The following is a 22,317-nucleotide window of genomic DNA, read 5'->3' on the forward strand; positions in this document are numbered from 1 at the left end:
GCCCGATTTTTTATACTAGATAACCCCAATCCCAGAGACTTGAAAACCCCCTTCCAAAACTCTAGTATCCTTAGCCAATTTTCAGGGACTTGATCACCCCATTTGGAAATTAGTAACCCCATTTTTTATACTAGATAACCCCATTCCTAGAGACTTGAAAACCCTCTTCCAAAACTCCAGAACTCTCGGCCAATTTTCAAGCACTTGATAAGCCCATTCGGAAATTGGTAACCCCATTTTTAAACTAGATAACCACATTCCTAGAGACTTGAAAACCCTCTTCCAAAACTCCAGAACTCTCGGCCAATTTTCAAGCACTTGATAAGCCCATTCGAAAATTGGTAACCCTACTTTTGAGAGTTAATAACCCCCTTCCAGAGAGTTGATAAACCCCGTCTGCTACAAAACCCCCTGCCTATAGCAACTCTTCTAATGGCATTACAATTCTGCTCATGATAGAAATAACAAAAGAAATGAATGTTGTTTTCATTAAATGTCCTTCATGTATTACATCCCAATTTGTGCATTACAAAAAAAAATTAAGTAAATCAAAAAATGTGTAGCCATCCATTCATGTATTACATCAACTTTTTCTTATACAGCCACTTGTCTTCCAAAAAAGTGAGTGAAGCCATCCATGCATTATCTCCATAACTCACCCTAAAAAAAATAGCTTAAACCCTAAACAAGATAAATTAGAGACATAGGAATGAAAAATAGTGCAAAATCCTAAAAACAAAACCTAATTACAAAGAAATAGATGGCAAGAACTCAACATTCAAGTTTTTAAGATTTGCCAACAACAATGGTGGCTGAACAAGGAGGAAGATGACTGGTAGTGTAAAAAATCAAAAAGGTGATAATGGAAAAGTAAAAGAAGAGAGAACAAGGAAAAACCAAAGTCAAAACGTGTTGTAAATGCCAAAGGGCATTTTCGTCCAGCTTTTACTGACAATACCTCTTTTGTCCCCCATTGATAATTTTTGAAAAGCATGGGTCCTGTTGATAATTTTGCCTAATGTTTGTCCCCTATTGGTAATTGGTTCATTAATAAATGGTCTTGATTTTAACACACACGCCTCCTATGGGGCTCAAAAATTGCATTTTACCATTAATTGTAATTTTGACATTTTGACATAGATGTAATTAGATGCATTGGTCCAATTAGAGACCATCCGGTCAATTGTCTTTAAGAGTACACCTTGATCAATGTTCTTAAGTACTTGATGCGTCAAATCTTTGTTGGGCTTTCTCTTGGGGTCAGTTTGGTTGAAGGTAGTTACCTCATAGAGTAGTGGTGGATTAAAACTAAAGTTGTCGATGAAGAGGAGACAAGTCAAGAAGTCTCTTCGTACTTATCTCGTAGAGTAGTGGTAAGTAGTGTTTGGCTACAAACCTTATGGAGTAGTGGTTGGAGATGTCATTGCCAACACAGAAATACAGAGAGAAGAAAGAAAAAAGAGAGAAAAAGCAAAAAGCGTCAATCCCACGATTCTACTAGCAAAAATCCGAAGGTTAATTTTTGCTTGGATTTTTCTAATAGTTTGCCGGTATGTATAATGCTACTGTCAACTGAACAAACCAAATGATCATCTTATTCATCCATTGAAGAGAAGATGATAAATACTCTCAAAAGGGATTCAAGTCATTAACCTTTTTTCCAACACCCCTCTTTTCTAGCCACCCCTTGTTTTAATTTCTACTTCCAAACAGTTTCAATGGTTCGAGAGCCCATGCCAAGGATGGTGACGAGGATTTTAAAATGTCACCTTAGCCCTAAGATTTCATTATCCTCTTTCCTTTCTCTTTTCCTCATCACTCCCACTACGAGGCAGCTTATCTCCCTCCCCCTTTCCCTTCTCCGTTGCACTATCCTTGCTTAACCTAGAAACCAGTTGTCGCGGAATCCAAGTATAGTTATGCAGTCCCAGTGTGTCAATGCACGGGTGAAAATTTAATATTTAATGAATTTTATTTCATTAGTTTGAGATTTTTATTCATTTAGCCGATCCCAACTAGTTTGGGACAAAGGCTTTGTTGAGTTGAGTTGAGTTGAGTTTGAGATTTTGTTCACCCTTATGTAGAATTTGAATTACGCCACGTGCTAATTCAAAGCATAATTTTAGGGTTATGTAGCTATCTAAGAGTTACCAAATTAAAACCATTCAACCAATAGTCTATAACATTTCTTGTAGTAAAAACTACATACTTTTCTTTTAATTTTTAAAAATAAAACTAAATAAAAAGGTAAAGAAAAAGACGCATTTGACGTCAAAAACCATTGAAGCTGCCCACTGTTCACCTTATAAGGGGGCGAATGCGTACTGCAGAGGGGGTGAAAATATCATCTCCCATAACAAAATATGGATATGCATAAATCACACCAACTTAATTGCGAGAAGCAATTACAAAAGTGGTCTGATTTTCACAATAATATCATGCATAATCAAGATCGGTGATCATTCCACTAAAAGCATAAATGTGAAAGGATAGAAGATATTTAATTACTAATAGAATTTGGTAGATGATATTTTCACCCCTTGCCCCCTCATAACGTGAACAGTGGGGCACTTCAACGCTTTTTTATGTCAAATCACATTAAAAGGGTGGCGATTTTCTCTATCTAATGAATGAGGAGTCCGTTTTTGGAAGTGATTCAATAATTAAACCTTCGTGAATCAATTTTTGTTCTTTCATTTCAGGTAACCCCCTTGAAGTATCAAATTAGGATACATTATGGGAAAATGAAACTTCCATGGAAGAAAAGCGAATGAAACGCTTTCATAAAAATTCTCATAGAATCGAGAATGAAGTTTTCATTCATCGCCCTAGAATTTGGGAAGTGATATATGCACCCCTTTTGATTACTTGAGACACCCAGTAGCAATGTATCAACCCCATTGAATCCTTTTGACATGAAGTACATCAGCCCGTCTTCACTCGTTGATATACTGCTGCTTGGTGTCCCAAGTAATCAAAAGGCCGATTTATCACTTCCCTAGAATTTTAACCGCACAAGAACTTTGGCAACCTGATAAAACACTTTCTCTCTACCAGCTTTAGTAGGTAGAGAGGCTAGATAACAAGTTTTGGACTCACAATCCATATACAAAACCCAAAGGCCTTTTAGGATTTATGGGAACCGATTTGAGTCCAAAACTGATCATTGAACTCAAAATTGCGTTTAATTTGAAGTTCAATAATCAATTTTGACTCAAAATCTGTACTCAAGATCCTAAAAACGAAGAGGGGCTAGTGGCAGGCAATTATAATGAGAAAGAGAGATGACGACATTGTTGGGCTTGGCTTGTGGGGAGAAAGCTTCATAGGATAGAACTTTTGCAGACAGGGCAATTTTCATTTTAGGTAGGAGGGACCGAGAATGTGTTTTTTTGGTGATCCCGAGAATACAGTCAGTTATATAATCAGTCTTCATCACTTCTCCAATGCTTTTTCTTTGGCCTTTGAACTCAGAGAAGGAATCGAGATTTTTTTTGGCCAATGATAATTTCACACCCCCCTGTAGGATAATTCGCACCCTTGTAATATGAATTGACGTTAGAAAGAGTTAAAGTTTGGCACATACCCTCCAGTACAATCGGTGCGAATTATCCTACAGAGGGTGCGAATTTATCGTCGCCCTTTTTTATTCTTTTGGGTCCAGTGGTCCACCACTGTTCATATGCAGTCTCACTCACTCGCTACTTTTCACGTGCATCGCATTTCACTCTCTCTGTCATAGACTCATAGCATCGAAGTCACAAAAAAGCAGGGCCCTGGGATTCTCTTCATACTTTCAAGTGGGATTCTCTTCATCCTCTCCTAAAAAAAATCATGGAGAGAGAGAGAGAGTTGGGATTGGCTTGTACGGAAAGGCAAAAGACGAGAGACAGGTTTGCAGAGAGGGCAGCTTTGGTGAAGTTAGGACAGACAAACCGAGAAGTGGAGTGGTGAGGAAAGGATGGAAGATCTTTTTGGTGATCCCGAGGAGAGTGTCTTTTGAGTCAGAATCAGTGTTCATCATAATTCTCCTCCAATGCCTTTTCTTTTCTCAGGCCTTTCCTCAGACGCATCGGGCTTTCTTTTGCTTTAATTGATGCCAATCAGATCGGATAGCACATCTCTAATCCAAATCTAATGTTTGTAACGTGATTATCTTCTCAAAGGAAAGATCAGCCTCTTGACCCACTTCGAGGAAGGATCGTCCTCATTCTTGTGCAAAAACACAATTTCTAGAATAATTTCATTGATGAAATAGAAGATCACAAATAACCCATAATCCTACTTAACTTTCCTACATAATAAGAATCCTACCCAAATCTACTTCCTAATTAAATAATACCTTACCATCCTAAGAGTAGCCAATATGCTAAGAGTACTATTAAATCTGAAAACTACTAATAATATTGCCAATAATTACATTACTATCAAAAGCCTTGCTAAATCCTAAGTTGGACCCATCTATCTAGGTACGTATCATCTAGAGACCCCAATCTCGTAATCATATCCGCCTCTCCATTTGATGATCTCTTGACATGGTGGAATTGGACTGTCCGACTCTCCACGCGATAAAAATCTCATCAATGAACTCTAAAAATCTCCGAGGGGATCTCCAACTCAGCAATCTGATAATAACATTGAGAGAATCTCCCTCCTTATTGTAGTATTTGTCAAACTGTTTTGCTGTAATATCTGTGTATGATGCAAACTTTGGTCAAAAGATCAATCAGAAATGCCCCCATTTTGTGAGTTAAGAACTGTTGATTTTTTAATTGGACCTTAGTAGAAACCTTGGGCCACACATCATCCTCCACATGCAGTCAGCATATTACATAATTTTTTTTCAAATAGAAAAGAATAACATATCGAGCATCAAAATAAGAAAGAATAAACCATTCCAGTTCAAAGAACCCAGCTAAGTCAATAAACTTACTATCACAGTACTAAAATAATTATGATCTATTCACAGATTTCAGAGAAGGAAAAGAGTGAAATTGGTGGGACGAGACGGACCGAGCATGTCGTGTGACCCCGACTCCAGTAACCCCTGGTTACATGCAATTTGAATACTGTCTTCATGCTCATCAAATTACGAAATATAAGCAGATAGCAAGGAGCACCAGGGGCTTTAGAGCAATTGGTTCAGCATTTCTCTATCTCAAAAGGCCCGTAAAATGGGAGGCGTTACCAGAGCTTGTGTTGGACATACTCCAAAGATTAAATCCCTGCAGCGAAGAGGATTAAAATAAGGTCAGCTGTGGCACTTGCAACAAAGATAACAGAAATTAGGAGCTAATAACAAAAACATGGACAGCAACAAAATCTGGGCAAGTACACATTGGGATATCGAGTCTCAAAAAACACTACAGCTCTACTTGTAATTCTTCATTTTGAGGCTTGTGTTGAATTACCAGAATCCTCTTAGTTAAGGGCGAGAAACTATCAGCCATGAGGTAGGGAAGAAGGAATCCAGATCACATGTTAAATCAAATTGGTTGGAAAGCAATAGCATAGAACAGTATGGTTGTTAGATTTTTTTTATTTTTTATTTTTTTTGGTCGACTAAAAAATACTACACCTAGAAGCATGACCCACATGGATTAAAGAGATCCGGTATAACAAGATTCACTTGTCAATGGAAGAAGAACCGCGTGAATATAATCAAGAACAAAAAGGGACCTTGCTTTCCAATACTAGATGATTAGCCAAATCAATTTATGGGCTCATTTACATAGGGAGAGCAAGGAGCTTTTGCTCAGAACAGAAGCATTTAGACAGTATTTATATTGCTCAAGAACTTACTCAAAGCATAAATCATAAAGTTAGGGGTGGAAATGTAATCCTTAAATTAGATATGGAAAAAGCCTATGACAGAATAAACTAGTATTTTACAGTCATGGAAAAATTTGGCTTTAACCCCAACTCTATCAACTTAATAAAAATTAGGGAAGTGATATATCCGCCACTTTTTTTTTTTACTTGGGACAGCCAGCTCCAGTGTATCTACAACTGCAGAGGGGCTGATGTACTTCACGTGAGAAGGATTCAACGGGTCTCATTGCCACGTACACCGGAGCTGGCTGTCCCATGAAAAGAAAGGGGGCGAATTTATCATTTCCGAGAATGATACAGAGTTGCTGGTTTTCAATGCTATAAATGGTGAACCTAAAGATTACTTTAACTCCTCTAGATGTCTAAGACAGGGAGATCCTATCTCCCCTTATTTGTTCATCATACCTGAAGAAGTTCTTAGTAGAATCATTCAAAAAGCCTTCAAATCATGTAAAATAAATTATTATCACACGAGTAGAACAAATATTCCTATAACTCGTACCCTTTTCACGAATGGCGTTATGATCTATACTAATGGAACCAAATCTTCCGTCAATATCATTATGAAGATTATTGGCCAATAAGAAAAAGATTCAAGTCAGAAAGTTGATAAAGATAATAGTTGCTTCATAGTCTCAAACAAAATGTTAAATACTAGGAAAAATATCATTAAAAGCATTATAGGATTTAGCTCAAGGAACCTTCCCTTCAATTACTTAGGGGCTCCTATCTATAATGGTAGACTAAAAACTAGTTATTTCAACAATAATAATAGGGAAATGATATCAGCCTGGGATACTAGTCATAGGATACTAGTCATACTTGGGAAACTAGTCATACTTGACTGGTGTGGGGCCTTCGTTGGCAGCCTGGGATACAATTTGTGGTTGTCTATACCCTGCGCGGTTGTTTGGCATGTATGGGCTGAATGGAATAATCGAATTTTCGATGGGAAACAGCGTGGAGGATCCTATACGGATCTTGATATCAAACTCCCTATCATCAAATGGTCAAAGGCTAAAGGAGGTATTCCATACTCCGTTGGTGACATACTTCGACACTCGGAATTGGTCATTAACGAAAGGCGTGTCCATGATCGTATTGCTCCAAAATGGGCACCTCCGCCGGTTGGGTGGTTCAAGCTTAATTTCGACGGTAGCTCTCGGGGTAATCCGGGATGTGCTGGTATTGGTGGTGTGGTTCTCAACCATATGGGTAATGTTATTATGAAATTCTCCGGCCCGGCGGGTGTTTGCGGTGGCAACGAAGCTGAGGTGTCTGTGCTTTTGTTTGGGCTGAGGTGGTATGAGAAGCATAACCTTGGCCCTCTCATTGTAGAAGGGGATTCGGCGAATACTGTGGCTTGGGCTTCTAATCGTATTTGTAGGCCATGGAGACTGGCTCACAAGATTCAGGGACCTGGTAACCATTATTCTTCCGCTGATTACCCACATGAGAAGATCAACCAATTGATTGGCTGATGATTTGGCTAAGGCTGGTGTTGATCGCGAAAGCACGCTCGTTGAGGAGCGGCATGAGATGGGGCGGATTGAAATGTGATTTCCTTTGTTGACTGATGTTCTAATTATCTGTAATGGCTTATAGCCAGGCCGGTTGGGGGACTCCCGGTCCCCTTGTACTTTTGTTTCTCTTGGAATAAATTGGTCGTTACCTTTCAAAAAAAAATAGGGAAATGATATCAGCACACCAACTTTTTGTTATGGGCGCACTCTAGGTTGTTTTTTTCTTTTTTAATTGGCTTGTAAGAGTTTCTTGGGAACCGTAATGACCTTTTGAGAGCTCTTTAAAGAGTAGAAGACAAGATAGGTGAGCGCATATATCAAAACATGGTTTTGTTGATATCATTTCCCTAATAATATTAATGAAAGAATTCAAAAGAAGGTGGAGGGCTGGAAAAGTAAACTTTTATCTATTGGAGGTAAACTCACCCTTATTAATCATGTGTTAGCCAATACGCCTATCTCTATGTTATCAATCCTCAACCCACCTCAAACTGTTATGAAGAGAATTGAAACCATTTTCTCTAATTTGTGGTGGGGATATAACCATCATTGGGTCTCTCAGAATAGCATGTGTAAAAATAGTCAAAAGGATGGAAATCTGGACCTAAAGGGGTATGGCGTGATATAATCTAGACATAATAAAATCTATGAAAGAAAAATGCATGGCGGACACTAGTTCATCAGTCAATTCTAAATAGTTACAGCACAACACGATTGCTCCGACAATCACTTAAGAATTCCTCCTTTGGATTTAACAATTGCATGCATTGAAAATAGGATGCATTGAAAATAGGAGAGCTTCTTATAGCCAAAGAAAACAGAAGTGCAATGCAACTAGAAAAGTTCATGATGTGTAGGGAGATTAAAAATAAACTCATCCAAGAAAATTAGGAATGACTAGTATATCCCTGCCTTTTTGGGATAATTGAAAATAAATTCCTAAGTTGGGAGAATGGGACCCATATCATGAAGTTAATTAGGGACATCATATTCATGTTAATGTGCATATTTTTAGTGAGAAGACGGGAATATATCCCACCACCAGAAACATAAAACAACAAAATCAGCAACCAATTTCCAATTTCTGCCATCAAATTGACCCACATTTCACCGACATATATCAGCTCTAAATTTTAAAAAAAAACAGCATTATTATCTGATAATTATAAGGAGTCTGCAAAATAACCAAATGAAAACAATCTGAATGTACAACTGGAAAATCTGAGATTTTATGTTCACTTTAAGATAAGGAAAGGTAATAAGGTATGATAAACTCTTTTAGACAAGCATATATCAATTTTTGTTTCAATATGCATTAAATCAACAAGTTTTGGAGATTACCGGATGCCACTAGAGCTTTAAATTGATCTTTTCAGACCACTTGAAGATATCGGAATGAACTTGATCACCTCCCAACTCTTCTCCTGTGGCTCCTGCAGCAACTCTTATAATATCTTCAATCAATGCAAAATTCCCCATAATATCAACATGAGCACCACTTTGTGTGCCCCGTCCTTCCAAAAGATTAGCTGGAGGGGCATGATCATACTCCCTAATGTAAGTCCGGATGCCCGAAGGATTAAACCGAGTTTTTCCACGCCAAGCTTTTGCACACATAAAGCCAGCACTTAAAACAGGCACAGTCTCATCCCCATTGACTGAGAAAACTCCACCTTGCAAACAGCTTCCTCCACTTCCACCCTCAGCGGAGGTATCAATCTGAAACGGAATGTAGCATTCAACTGAGGAAGATACTTTGTAAACATATGACCTTTCGGTGGGTATGCCAACTCCGTACATAGAATAGATCTCCATCCCCGGAGCATTTGGCAACCTGGATAAACATTACAGCAGATTAAGAACCAGCAATGGAAAACCTGTCCTTCTAAGATTGGATGTCACTTTTGACTTTTGACAGACCGCCAAAGCAAGTGGCATCACTACAGCGATAGCAATTGAAACTGGGAGCCAAGCCAGAAAAGAATAATAGGCCAAACCTGAGCAAACAAGCAGCAGACAAGGATATTGGTGCCTAAAACATGGAGTAGGTACATTCTAGGTTTTATAAAACTACAACCATATTTAACATTCTCCACCTTTGATTTCATAAATCTTCCACTCATTTGATCAACTAAGTTGAGCATTTTCCAATGCCGAAAATTAAATAAACATTCTAAAATTAATTAGTACACAGCATGTTGCAGAAAATTGAACAGTCACAGGTTTTGGAAAATTCATCACCTTATCTTTTTACATGATCATAATTATAAGCGCGGATAACAAAATGGAAAACCTTTCCAAATTCATGGACATAAGCAATATCATTCTGACCCACCATGGTATCAAACTATCAGCTGGTTCAATAAAATGCATTCCCTTCCTTGGAGATTTGCTAGGTGGTTTGATGAGATTCAAGATATCATTGGCGAGTCTAGTGCCCTGGCATACCATGTAAGAAGATATGTTAATGGTGTGGCAGACAAATTAGCCAAGGATGGGGTCTTTAGGGATAGCATTCAATTGTTTGACTTTCTCCCTCCTTGATTACTCTATTCTCATGTTGTATCTATTACTTTTATGATTTTTTATGGGCTCCGGCCCTTTTATTAATATAATCACCATTCAAAAAAAAAACTGTTCTGACCCACCATGGTGTTCCTACAGTGTTACCTAAGGAATTAAATTATAGTGAAAATACCCATAAATCATGACGCTGATGCTAAACATAGAAAGCTCTATTTATGAAAAGTGATGATACATGAAGACTGAAACCAAAAGTTGGCTTCTGAGGGCATATTATGCTAACATTAATAGACAAATATTTTTTGAACAAACATAACTATATAGGTGGAATGATATATTTAGAGGATAAGAGCATCCAATGTGACCCATACACTCGTGACTAGCACAATTCAACAGCCCAAACTCGATGTCATCTCCTCCGTTTACTTATAAATATGTTGGAAATTTACGTCTTCAATCTTAATAAATATGATTTGTTGACATCTTCGTGTCATTCCCCATGATAGAATATAAGGGGGGTTATGTTTTACCAATTACGAATTTAATAGTTTCCTCTTAGCACTTCATAGGTTGCTGTGCACAGAACCTGATATTTAAGCACTAGTTCAACAAGTTAAGCCTTACAATCGCTCTCATAGGTGTCAGAAGAGGTATTTTTCCACTTTCTAACACAACTATGGCTTCACAGATTTAAGCAGCAGAAAAGCACATTAAGAAAACCCTAGGTTTTACTATGAGCTGACTTTTAAACGACTTTTGGCCTCATTTTAGCCAGCCCTAGCTTCATGACTTAGAGTCTTACACATAATCCATATAGAGCTATGTTTACCTCATTAACATGCAGATAATGAAAACAAAATTCAATTTTATGGCAAAGCTGAAGAAGAAAATGAAACAGTATGGAAGTACTATGAAAATAATTTACATTATTTTATGTATGAAAGAGGCAGACCCGATGAAATTTTCCTAAATGATTGTGTTAAACATCTTTAGGGGTGAAGATGTCACACAATGGAGGGTGTGTGTGTGTGTATGTGCGCGCTCGTGTATGCTATTCATAACCATGGGATCAAGGCTGTTTCTAATCAAGTCTTCTAAAAAAGGCATCATTTCTAATGATTAACTGGTTAGAATCAACAAACATCGATTAGCGAAGAGGAAGGTATAGACTCTCACTTTGTTTCTAAGGGGTTTGACCAATATTTGAAGTGCTCATATTCCGGGTCATCCAAATCGTCAGCAATCCCATATGAAAAATGGGCACCTCCACGCTGCATCATCTTTGGAGCAACAAACTGGAACAGATCAAGAAGTGATCCAGCCGTGAAAACTTTGTAGTCTGCAACTGCTTTGACACCAACCCCGCCCATTTCATGGTACTCTGTCCATACATCACGGCAGGACACATTTGACTTGGCAAGGTTATTGCCTTTAACAGCATCCTGCATAATAATAAACACTTTAGCATCTAGAACTAAAACTTGAACAGTTGAAACAAACAGTAATTAATAAGGGATTTGCAAGCATCAGTCGCAAAAGGCATACCAAGAATGGTCTGTTGCTTGTGAGAGCAGCCACCTCGTGAAAGAAGACAAAATCTGCTGAAAAGTGTGCCTGTGTGGCTGCTCTCACATGCAACAGACCATCCGCAAAATGCCTTTTGCAATGGATGCTAGCAAATCCCAACTAATAAAGTTCTAATATGGAACATGTCCTACTATAAGCATACTGTACAGTGGATTCATATGGATTCAGTTTTTGTTTCCTAATGAACAAGTAAGACCTGATGAAACCATCATGAATTCGGCCAAAGAGAAGTGAATCAAAAACTATAGCGGGGCATGAGAGCACAATAGTATGCGCACCATACAGAATATTTTCACAATATTATGCGCACCATACAGAATATTGGTTCGGAGGTCTAACTAGAACTAGCATGCTTTGAGCTGGAATCGAGAATTTTGGGAATATATCGTTGGGGTCAGGCTTATTTTACCTGGCAATCAAACCAGAGTTGTTGGGCCTATTCACCTTCTGACCAAAGCTTGGTTCATGGCTGATGTAGAACAAATCTACGATTAACGTTTTTTTTTTTCTAAAGGTAAGACTACGATTGACGTTATTATACTAATTTATGATACAACTTATAACAGAAATAAAAAAATCAAGAGTCAATGGGTAGCTCTTGACTATAGACATCGACAAGATACTTCAAATCTAGAATCAATTAAGTTGAAGTATAGCAGAAAATTTCAGCAATTAACCTTTAGGGGATATTTGGATCTAAGGAAAAAAAAATATGGAAAAAATATTTTCTATGAAAAATATTCCATGGAAAATAAAATTACAGGGTCTAGTAGGTTCGCAATTTTCCTTGAAAACAAGGAAATTTTCCGATTTTGGGAAAAAAAGTGGATGGAAAATAAGTTTACCAAACACCGGAAAGTTCATTTTTGTGAAAAATATGAAAAAATAAATCCCTACAAAGTCCCACATACGACTGTAATGGCTATATATCGATAACCACTTTGACACTTCTAAAAGTTCGCATGAAGAATGCACCGAAACACATGAACTTCATTTATTAAGAACATATTTGTTTTGAACCCTAGTAATTTAAAAGGCAGGATGAAACCAGCACTTCAAATGCTGTCAAAGATGTAAACTTTTAATATAAAAAATCTGTACCCGAGAGGTAACTTGACTAGTTCATGTGAACTAAGTATGCCATATTGAAAACAAGAAAATTACCCTAAAATCTATCCTCTCAATATTGGATGAATGTGCCACTGAGGCATCTTTTCCAAAAGATACCATCCTTCCGTAATTGACTTTGTTTGATTGAGAATCCACTTGCTCTGCCCCGTTGTTGGCTGCAGCGTAAGTGTCATTGTTTTTCTGCTTCTTAGGGCTACAGTCATAGCCTTCTTCGGGTGACCAGTCTAGGCCACCCCAAATAGTTTCCCCACCTTTTGGTATCATTGACATGGTTGAATCCCATGTACGCGTCATACGCATTACGTGTTGCAAAGTTTGAAGACCAAATAAATCAGAATCCAAAACACCAGGTGCAATTCCCCTGCATGAGGGAAGCAATCACGTCAAGAATTTGAAACGAGTGAATGGAAATACATATTTCGAACAAAAGAAGTGAGGTGCTTTTATAGGTGAAGCAGGTGAGAAGAAAATGGTTGGAAACATCTAAGGTGTGAATAGTACATACTTTTAGGGAAAGAAAGAGCAGAAAAAATATTGAAGGAAATCATTTTTCCACATCTCTATAAATACAGATGAACTGTGAAAATTGGTAAGTAGGATACATCGTAAAATATCTAAGCAGTGATGCTATCAATTAAATCAAGTAACCCTTGAAATGACTAGGAAAAAACATGTCCAAGGAAAAGAAACAGAAGAATCCATACCATAGTTTCAGATATTTCCAAATTTATATAACACTTTTGATGCAATGGACAGCTTTGCACTAGTTTTAAAACTGCAAAAATCAATTTTTTGATTGAACTAAAAAGGTTCCACTCGACAAGTAGGAACTTAAGCACATTTCAAAAAAAAAACAGTAGGATCTTAAGCAACCAATTGAAATGCACACGGAATTGACTTATGTACACAGTTCAGTCAATGAATGAAGCACCATTCCAGACTAGAAGATGCAACTCTAAATTGATACCTTTGGAGAATTAACAATAAACCAAAGTGTAATACATCAAAATTCATACAAAAATAAATACTTAAATTACTCAAACATTATGGCCATTTACAAGTTAAAGTAGTTCAAACTTCTCATGCTGGAGATGAAGAGAGGTTATTGTCCTACTTTTAAAGAAATCCTTTTTTTCACATTGTTAGTGATAAGACTTGATCATACAACCATTCAAAAAAAAAGAAGGCTTGATCATACATTTCGAATGAAAAAATGCCCGGTGAAAACCTAGGACATGGTCAACAAGTGGTCCAAAATCCTTGCGAATGTAGCAAGCAAAGTAGAACACCTAATTTGGTCCAAATAGGTCCTACAGCAGTGCTTAGAAGCAATAGGTGAATAGAAAAAGGCCAAATTGCAGAATAAGCATATATTACATGCATTAAAAACAAAAACAGTAACCCGTGCAATGTCAAGTTACAACAGTATACATGAAGTCTTATGCCAGAACACCAGAATGGCATAAAAACAAGCAGACGTCATTCACTGCATGCATAAACTTGAGCAAAAGGAATTTAAACTTCATGTATCAACTGAACCATTATTCCAAGGATACAATGAGACAAGGTGAACAAACAATATCAACAGGAGTGCCATGTTTGTATCAATCAGCAATATACATAACAAATGCTCAACTGATGCATGTCAAACAACTAGCCCTAGGCATTTTCCTTTTTATTAAATGTGTTTACCATTCAAAAATATATATAATCTTAGGACTCCTAATGTGAAAAGAAAAAAAAAACTTCCCTAACAACACCATGACCGGTGGTAATCTTAATTATGCCAACAACCAAATGGGATAAGCTGTGAGGCCCTCCTCCTTGCAATCAAGCCACTCGCCGCTGATACTGCTGTGTAATTTTAGGTGGAGCTGGCTTCTCCAACGTGGCAGAAGAAGTAGAAGCTGCAGAAGCTGGCCGCACGGAAATAGGAGATGACGGAAGAGAAGCAGGTAGATCTAGTAAGGGAAGCGAGACCTCGGACTCGAGAGAAGGGGTGAAAGATGCCGCGCCATGTTGGAAGAATGCCTCAGACTCAAAGAACGTAACATCGGCTGAGACAAACCAGCGACGCAAACGAGGGCTATAGCAACGATAGCCTTTCTGCATACGGGAATACCCCAGAAAGACACAACGCTCAGACCGGGGATCGAGTTTGTCACGGCCAGGTCCAAGGTGATGAACAAAACAAACGCATCCAAATACACGAGGTGTCAGAGGAAACTGTTCCTTACCAGGAGATAAAATCTCGAAAGAAGATGCACCCTCTAAGACGGAGGAAGGAAGGCGATTTGCTAAGAAAAACGCCGTGAGAAGGGCATCACTCCAGTATGCCTTAGGAACACTCATCTGAAAAAGAAGAGTACGACCTACTTCAAGCAAATAACGAAGTTTCCTCTCAGCAACACCATTCTGTTGAGAGGTGTACGCACATGAAGACTGATGTAAAATCCCATGTTGGGAGAGATAGGATTGAAAGCCATTAGTATCAGAAAAGTATTCTCTAGCATTGTCAGTACGAAGACATTTAATATTGCAATTATATTTATTCTTAATTTCAGAATGAAATGTGCGAAAAGCAAAGAACACGTCAGATCGACTCTTCAATAAATATAACCAGGTCATGCGTGATAAGTCATCAATAAACACAATAAAATACCGAAAGCCAATACTAGACGCGACCCTAGAGGGTCCCCATACATCAGAATGGACTAATTCAAATGGACTAGACACTCGACTAATGATCCGGGACGAAAACGACACATGACGGTGCTTCCTGAGTTCACAGGACTCGCACTGAAAACTAGAAAAAGGTCTGGGAACCAGAGAAGTCTGTTGCAACCGCTGAAGTGAAGGATGCCCCAGGCGACAATGCCACAGAAATGTATCCACAGAGCTATGTAAGACACTAGGCGACCGGCAGTCAAGACGACAGAGTCCATCTACCTCACGACCCGTTCCAATCGTCTTCCCAGTCGAGAGATCCTGAAACAAACAGTAAGATGGAAAAAATGAGACAGAACAGTGAAGAGATTTAGTAATTTGGCTAACTGAAAGTAAACTAAATGGTGATTTTTGTACACATAAAACAGAAGATACGGTAAGAGCAGGATGAGGGGAGATATGACCAACACCAGTGATAGGTGTAGTGGACCCATCAGCAAAGATGATAGACTGAGAGGGAGACGAGAAAGAGCGAAAAGAATGAAGCTGAGAAGAGTTACCAGTCAGGTGATTGGATGCGCCAGAGTCAATGATCCATGACCCTGAGCTAGATAGAAGGGTAGTGGGTGAACTACCTGGCTGGGCAAAACCTGCAGAGGGAGGACGAGAACTGAGCCGCAGACGCTGGAACTCCTCATAATCGGCAGGGATAATGTATAGGTGGAATCAGCTGGTGCAGGAACAGAAGCAGAGGGAGCGCAATATGAAGTTGAAGCAGTAGTAGCACCCATGTGAGCCGAGCCTGCCTAACGAAGCTCGGGATGCAGGGTATAGCAATGGTCAATATAATGTCCCTCGCGCTGACAGTGAGTGCAAAAAGAACGGCCACGGCCACCACCAGAACGACCACCACCACGGCCGGCACGGCCACAGCCACGACCAAAGGAGGCCCCACCACGAGGCGGGCGAGTACTGCCATTATAGGTCGCGAGAGCAGAACCATCAATAGGGACAGATATCACTGGATCACCAGGAGAGCACTGTTGGACGCTGGAGTAAACCTCGGTAAGGGAAGGAATAGCGCCAGAACCGATAATCTGCTGACGAAGATGCATGTACTCTGGACCCAAACTCTCAAGGTACTGCACAACACGGATCTGATCCCTCTGACGGGCAGCCTCTGTGAGATCCGTGGTAAGCGGCATGTAAACACCAAGCTGCTGACAGAGGCCAACGAATTGGCTGTAATGGGTGGGAAGAGGAAGATCACCACGGCGGAAACGCCCACTCAGAATAGGTAGAGCAGATCCGACTAATGTTTGCCACGCCAGAGTAAAGAAGAGTAACCTGATCCCATATCCATTTAGCAGTAGGCATAAGCATCAAGGGCCCAGAGACGTGAGGGGCCATACTCTGCCACAGAAGGGTACAAACAAGAGCATCCTCCTGTTCCCATCGATCAAAGGTGAGATTCGTCGTAGGAGAAGGATCACGACGAATGACGTGGGCTTTCCCACGGGTAATAAGATACTTCTCGACGGCTGCTTTCCAAGTAACGTAGTTTGCCCCATCCAACTCAACAGTAGTGATCTGTGGGAATGATCCATCCAAAGAGAGAGATGATGACGAAGAAGACGCCAAAGAGGGTGTCGGATGAACACCAGGAGCCACTTCTGTGGAAGGATTGTCAAGCACCTCCTCCATAACAACAAGAAAGAAACAGACAATCCAAACCAAGACGAATAACAGGAGATAACGGTTAGGTGGGCAAACTAGGATAAGCCAAGAAAGCTAGACGCGGCTCCAAGAATGACGGGCATCGACGGAGCTTGACAAGAGGGGAGCCGCAAAGACAAACAAGAATCAAAGTAGGATAGGAGATGAAGATCTAACACATAATAACAGGGAGAAAAGAGTGGTACAGTTTACCAAGGGATGAAAGGAAGAGGAGGAAAAATGATGTGGGTTGAAAAACTTGGGGTGTGAGGCTTACCGGCAAACCTAGGAATTGAGGGCTGGAAAAAAAAAATTCGACGGCGAGGCGAAACGTAGCCCTAGAAACTTACTTCAAGGAAAGTGATTTTGGGAGGGGGGGTGCAAATCCTCGATCCTGGAAAAAGTTTTCCGACCATGGGAGAAAATTTTTGGGGTGCAAATCCTCGATCCTGGAAAAAGTTTTCCAAGCTGGGAAGAAAATATTTTCCTGGAAAATTTTGAGGGGGCGCAAATCCTCATTGCTGGAAATACAAATCCCGTCGTGGGTAGAAAATGGGGGTGGGGTTGCTGCAAGGGGGTGGACCAGGAGTTATGCGCAAGGAAGGAGAAGATGGTGGGAGGGAGGGCCTGCTACCTTCGACTCAGAGGGAACGACTCCTGTGACTCGGATGAAACTTCGGCCGAAGTTGGGTTTAGGGTTTCGCGGCAGGAGGGGAGGGGGGTGCCAGAGAAGATGGAGGCTGATAGAGAACCCTACGGATCAGAAAACCCTAAGGCTCTGATACCATGTTAACCGAGAGTTTAGAGAGAGAGGAATGAATGAATTAGGGTAATCTCCCCCTGACTCATATCTTTATACTAAAACATAAAGGAATGTACAAAGTCCTAAATGCCCTTAGGCAAGTTACATATTCCAACACTTTCAACTGAGTTGAGAAGCACAAAGTAACCACAATCAAGGAATAGTCATGAGACAATTTAGAGATCAACCAATGACTTATGTCATGCCTGGCATCAATACTATAATAATTATTTCAGTAACCATGACATATTCCCAATGACAATAACCATGACATATTGCAAATGACAATATTCTACACCCTAAAACTCTCTAAAGCGGATCAGTTGCAACACCTTCAATGATTTAACTAAAGGTTACCCTCAGATATTTGAGAGAAAGGAGGTTGCTCAGATTTTGGACTAATTACAAGGAATACAATTGATCCACTGATCTTGACTAGAGAGAGAGAGAGAGAGAGAGAGAGAGAGAGAGAGAGAGAGAGATCTACAACCACATTGGGATTGGCATCAGGTCTCATCTCAAGCTCTTCGGCAATAACTAAGTTGACCTGACTCATCATTAGTGTATTTTTTTCTAGATTACTAAGAACATCCTATAAGTGGAGAACTATTGAACATTCACCAAGCATTGTTTCCAAGTAAACCAAAATACATACAATAGTTTAAACCACACTATTCATAATGCAAATTTATGGTTTCCATAAATTCTAAATGAAGCACAAAGGCAAAGAGTGAATGTGATAACTACTCAATTCCACTGCATGAAGGGTAAATACCTGGCAACAGCCACATCCTTGGCCTCAGCTGAGAAAAGTCCTGCAACTGCTTTGGGAACACCTAAAAATGGTCCACCAATGTTCATCACTGCCTTAATATGCTTAGCACACCAGTCCGGACCACCCCCACCACCAACAGGCGTCGGTGCCTCAACCCACTTCATGAAATGCAAAAAGTACAAAACTCCCATAGAATGCGGAATAACAACCACCTTTTTTCCACCATTTGTAGCTACCATAAGTTCTATATTACTTTTTATTCTGCTAAGAGTTTGATCCCGGACCTGTTCAGATGTAACAGAACAGACTTTTAATCGGGGCTAGCAATCAGGTAACCATCGGAGGTAATACAGATGCAGCAAGGAAGTAAAAGAAACAACAATATAAAATGTTTCAATGTTCTAAGGGAAAGAAGCCATTTCAAAAACAAACCAAAAAAAAAGGGGAAAGAAGAAGAATGAATCTTCAAAAGTTGGGAAGAGAATCAACATTTTTAGAAGTACCTCGGTGTTCTGAAAAGAGATTCTCCAATCATATGCTGCCATATACATTGTTTTCTCCTCGTACCCAATGCGTGCCAAATTAGCAATCAGAACTGCCCACACGAAATAGCCAGGAGCAAAATAATCTGCTGCCACAAGTCCTGGGACAGGCCTAACTCTTATACCAGGAGGATCCAATCCAGTTTCATTGTCCAGGGACATATGTTCGACCCAGCATAGAGGTCTGGATATTCCAGGTCAACATAGGAACAACGACAAAGAAAATTTTGAGTAATTCTTCTATAGAAATCCAAACTAGATCTAATAAGATTAAAAGGCATCATGGATCTATGAAACTAAAACATCAAAAGAAATTTAGCATGATAGAAGAAACATAACGAAAATTTATCGCAATCGGCAAACTTGTTCAAAATTTCCACTCTGCAAGATCAATCCGAAATTAAAGAAGAGCACAGCCATAGAGCTATATCTGAGGTCCTAAGCCATATAACAGATAAACTCATTTAAGAAAAATTTCCTGAACAATAACGTTAAGGGTCATGATTTATTTGTCTACTTGCATCAAATGGACAACCTATAGTTAAACTTTGTGACATAATTCCCCATGCAAGTCGAATGTTGGAAATCCAGAATTGACTTTACGAAAGTAAAATGTGCTGATGTCAGCTCAATGAATAGACAAGATGCACTACAGAATGTAATCAGTGCATCTCATTCTGGTTTTATCTGTCATCATGGAAGCACCACCTAATACATGGTCATAAAGCAGTTGGAAGGTAAGGGGTAGATTTAGTTTCTTCAGAAACCACATTTAATCCAATGGATGTTTCATTATACCCCTGGCACATATCATATTCGTATCATTAACTTGTGGTGTGAATCATAGTTGCCGGAAACTCCTTGGGTGGGTGGGAAACCCATTTCCTCTAAAACGTGTTTCTCGTAGGTGGGAAACTCGTTTCCCCTAAAAAGTGGGAAACGCGTTTTAGAAACGTTTCCGAAATATGATAAAAATTTGGAGAAATGTTTCCGAAATGCATAAGAACATATGAGAAATTTATGTAAATCATGTGTGAAACGCATGATAAACGTATGCAACACTCCTAAAAAACGCATGTGAAACGTGTAGGAAACATATGTGGAACTTACGAAAATCATTTTGGAAAAAACACATCAAAAATTGTGGAATAGATATTAAAAAGAAAACAATAGCATATATTGTAAGAAAAATTCAAATAGAAAATTTAAATTAACAAAATTTAAATCTACAAAACCACACATTTCGTGTTTTCATTGTGTTTCATGTGTGTTTTTTCTATCGTTTCTGAAACGCTTCTAATGTGTTTCCTAAGACATTTCTCGTACGATTTTCTATTGTTTTCTCGTTTCTCGTTTCCCCTAATATTTTTTTCAAGCATTTCAAGTTTCGTTTCCCGAATTCGTTTCCCACCCTAGTAACTATGGTGTGAATCTTAAGTCCTAACTCCTAACTACAAAGATCTATGGAACTAACTAGAATGGCTCTGGATCTTTCTCCATAGAAGTCTTCTTATATAAATTCATATGTTTATCCACTGTAGTTTGGCCAGGGGGAAGTGTGGAATAGAATTCTCTATAGATTTGGCACCTCGTGGGTATTCCCAGCTAGCACCTCCACTTAATAATAGTGAAGCCTTAATATATTTTTTTCATAGGTAAAGCTGAGATTGAATTAAATTGAGCTAATTGGTCAACCCCTGAGTCCTTAATATTTTTACTATTCTGTTTATTTGTGCATGATCGGATCTGATTTCCCATCCACTAACCAAATAAAACTACATGTCTCCATCATTAAAGAAACCAAAAACATTAATCACAAATTCATAACTTCATAATCATAATTCTAATTACATGATTGCATAAATGGTTAAAAAAAAGAAAAACCGAAAGTAAAATTACCTCCTATACACTTCCCCAAAAGTACCGCCCCAAAGGCGCTTTCTGAACAATCCATCAGCACACTGGTGTCCTTCCCATAACTCGAGCCCGCCGGTGACTATTCCGGGAACAAAAACTACCGGATGTTTCGCGGAAAGCCCCTCTTTCTGTAATTTAACACCAGGAGGGTCAGGTAAGGGTCCGGTAATAGCCTCCGTAACATATTGAGGGAAAGATGCAGGCATAGCGTTGTAGAGGAAGAGGAGAAACCACCAAATCGAACAAATGCATCCGACAAACCAGCAACAATTATCCACACACGACCATTTTCTCTTCTCTTGTATCTTTTTCTTCGTCTTTTCCTTCTCATTTCCCTCAATTTCCTTCGGAATCTCCTTCGAATTCTTATCGGTTTCCGAACCTTTTCTACGCCTCAGCATAGACATTTTTTCCCTTTTTGTAATTTAATGAGATTAAAGCAGCAGAGGATCTTAAAATGCTATGTTAGAGGACAGTATAAGCATGTGAGGTGATTCTGATTGGAGGTTTGAAACCCTAACCCTAGATTTTCGTTCTTTTTGGTTTGCAAACCCTAGAACTTGTTTTTTTGTAGCAGTGGCGACGGAAGTGAGAATTCTGGCCGGGAAGGATTGGATCTGGTGGGAGTTGTGGGAAGCGTTTCAGGGTAACGCTTGGCGGTTTTATGAGACGAGAGCGGTATATGATATATTGTGCCTATGAACGACACGTGGCGTTTTGTGGATGGTTGAATGTCATCTGGTGGGGTATCGTGAGGTTTGGACGGATGCGATGGTCGGTAAGTTCATTAATCTGACGGCAGGGATGATGTGGGGAGGCTGCTTGACGTTTCACGTGTTGGTTGAATTAACTGGAAATGCCCTTTGATTTGTAAACATTGACGAATAGGCCACTAGGAAGGGCGTTTCTGTATATTTATAGAACATCTTCTTCCTCTTGCAGAATTGCAGTTTATTTACTCGAGGGGTCTTAAAACGACCAGGTCCAAGATTTCTGTACTTTTGAGTTGATATGACATAACTAGACCCCCCCAGAAAGCAACTCAAACTGCGTAGACCAAAACATTCAAGACAATCTCAGTCATTAAAAGCAGTGATGATTGATACAACAATCTCAGTTATTTGATCCTTAGTCTACGTAATGAGAACCGAAACAGTGGGTAACAACACCCAGAGTGTGTGGCTGGTTGCACAAAAGCAGGGATGGCTTGGGGGTTTTGTTTCCGTTTGGATACACGGATTTTAGAATCCGGGGTTTCTGCAAAACTGTAGCTAAGAGACAAGAGAAGAAGCAGGCCAGCCG

At 39.4% G+C, this 22,317-nt stretch overlaps 1 protein-coding gene across 1 annotated transcript; it reads right to left on the minus strand.

Annotated features, from left to right (window-relative positions):
• Window positions 1–4,741: 4,741 nt before the first annotated feature.
• LOC143881648 (phospholipid:diacylglycerol acyltransferase 1-like) lies at window positions 4,742–21,693 on the minus strand. Its single transcript, XM_077384864.1, has 7 exons — window positions 20,998–21,693; window positions 19,060–19,282; window positions 18,557–18,840; window positions 12,630–12,957; window positions 11,055–11,320; window positions 8,697–9,189; window positions 4,742–5,225 (listed from the first exon to the last, which is right to left on the minus strand). The coding sequence occupies exons 1-6, from the start codon at window positions 21,420–21,422 to the stop codon at window positions 8,706–8,708; spliced, it is 2,010 nt and encodes a 669-aa protein (XP_077240979.1). The 5' UTR covers window positions 21,423–21,693; the 3' UTR covers window positions 4,742–5,225; window positions 8,697–8,705.
• Window positions 21,694–22,317: the final 624 nt, after the last annotated feature.

This window comes from Tasmannia lanceolata, unplaced genomic scaffold (genome assembly GCF_043159265.1).
Source record: "Tasmannia lanceolata isolate RefF3 unplaced genomic scaffold, GAP_Taslan_0.1 ptg000007l, whole genome shotgun sequence".
In the NCBI taxonomy this organism is placed as follows: Eukaryota; Viridiplantae; Streptophyta; class Magnoliopsida; order Canellales; family Winteraceae; genus Tasmannia; species Tasmannia lanceolata.

What these genes read in the sequence shown, in the direction of transcription:
- LOC143881648 (XM_077384864.1), bottom strand. Translation starts at nt 21,422, where the DNA reads ATGTCTATGCTGAGGCGTAGAAAAGGTTCGGAAACCGATAAGAATTCG. An exon ending in TTTGGGGAAGTGTATAGGAG is followed by an intron (nt 19,283 to 20,997) that starts GTAATTTTACTT and finishes TGGAATATCCAG; the next exon opens with ACCTCTATGCTGGGTCGAAC. An exon ending in TCAAACCCCTTAGAAACAAA is followed by an intron (nt 9,190 to 11,054) that starts GTGAGAGTCTAT and finishes ATGTTTATCCAG; the next exon opens with GTTGCCAAATGCTCCGGGGA.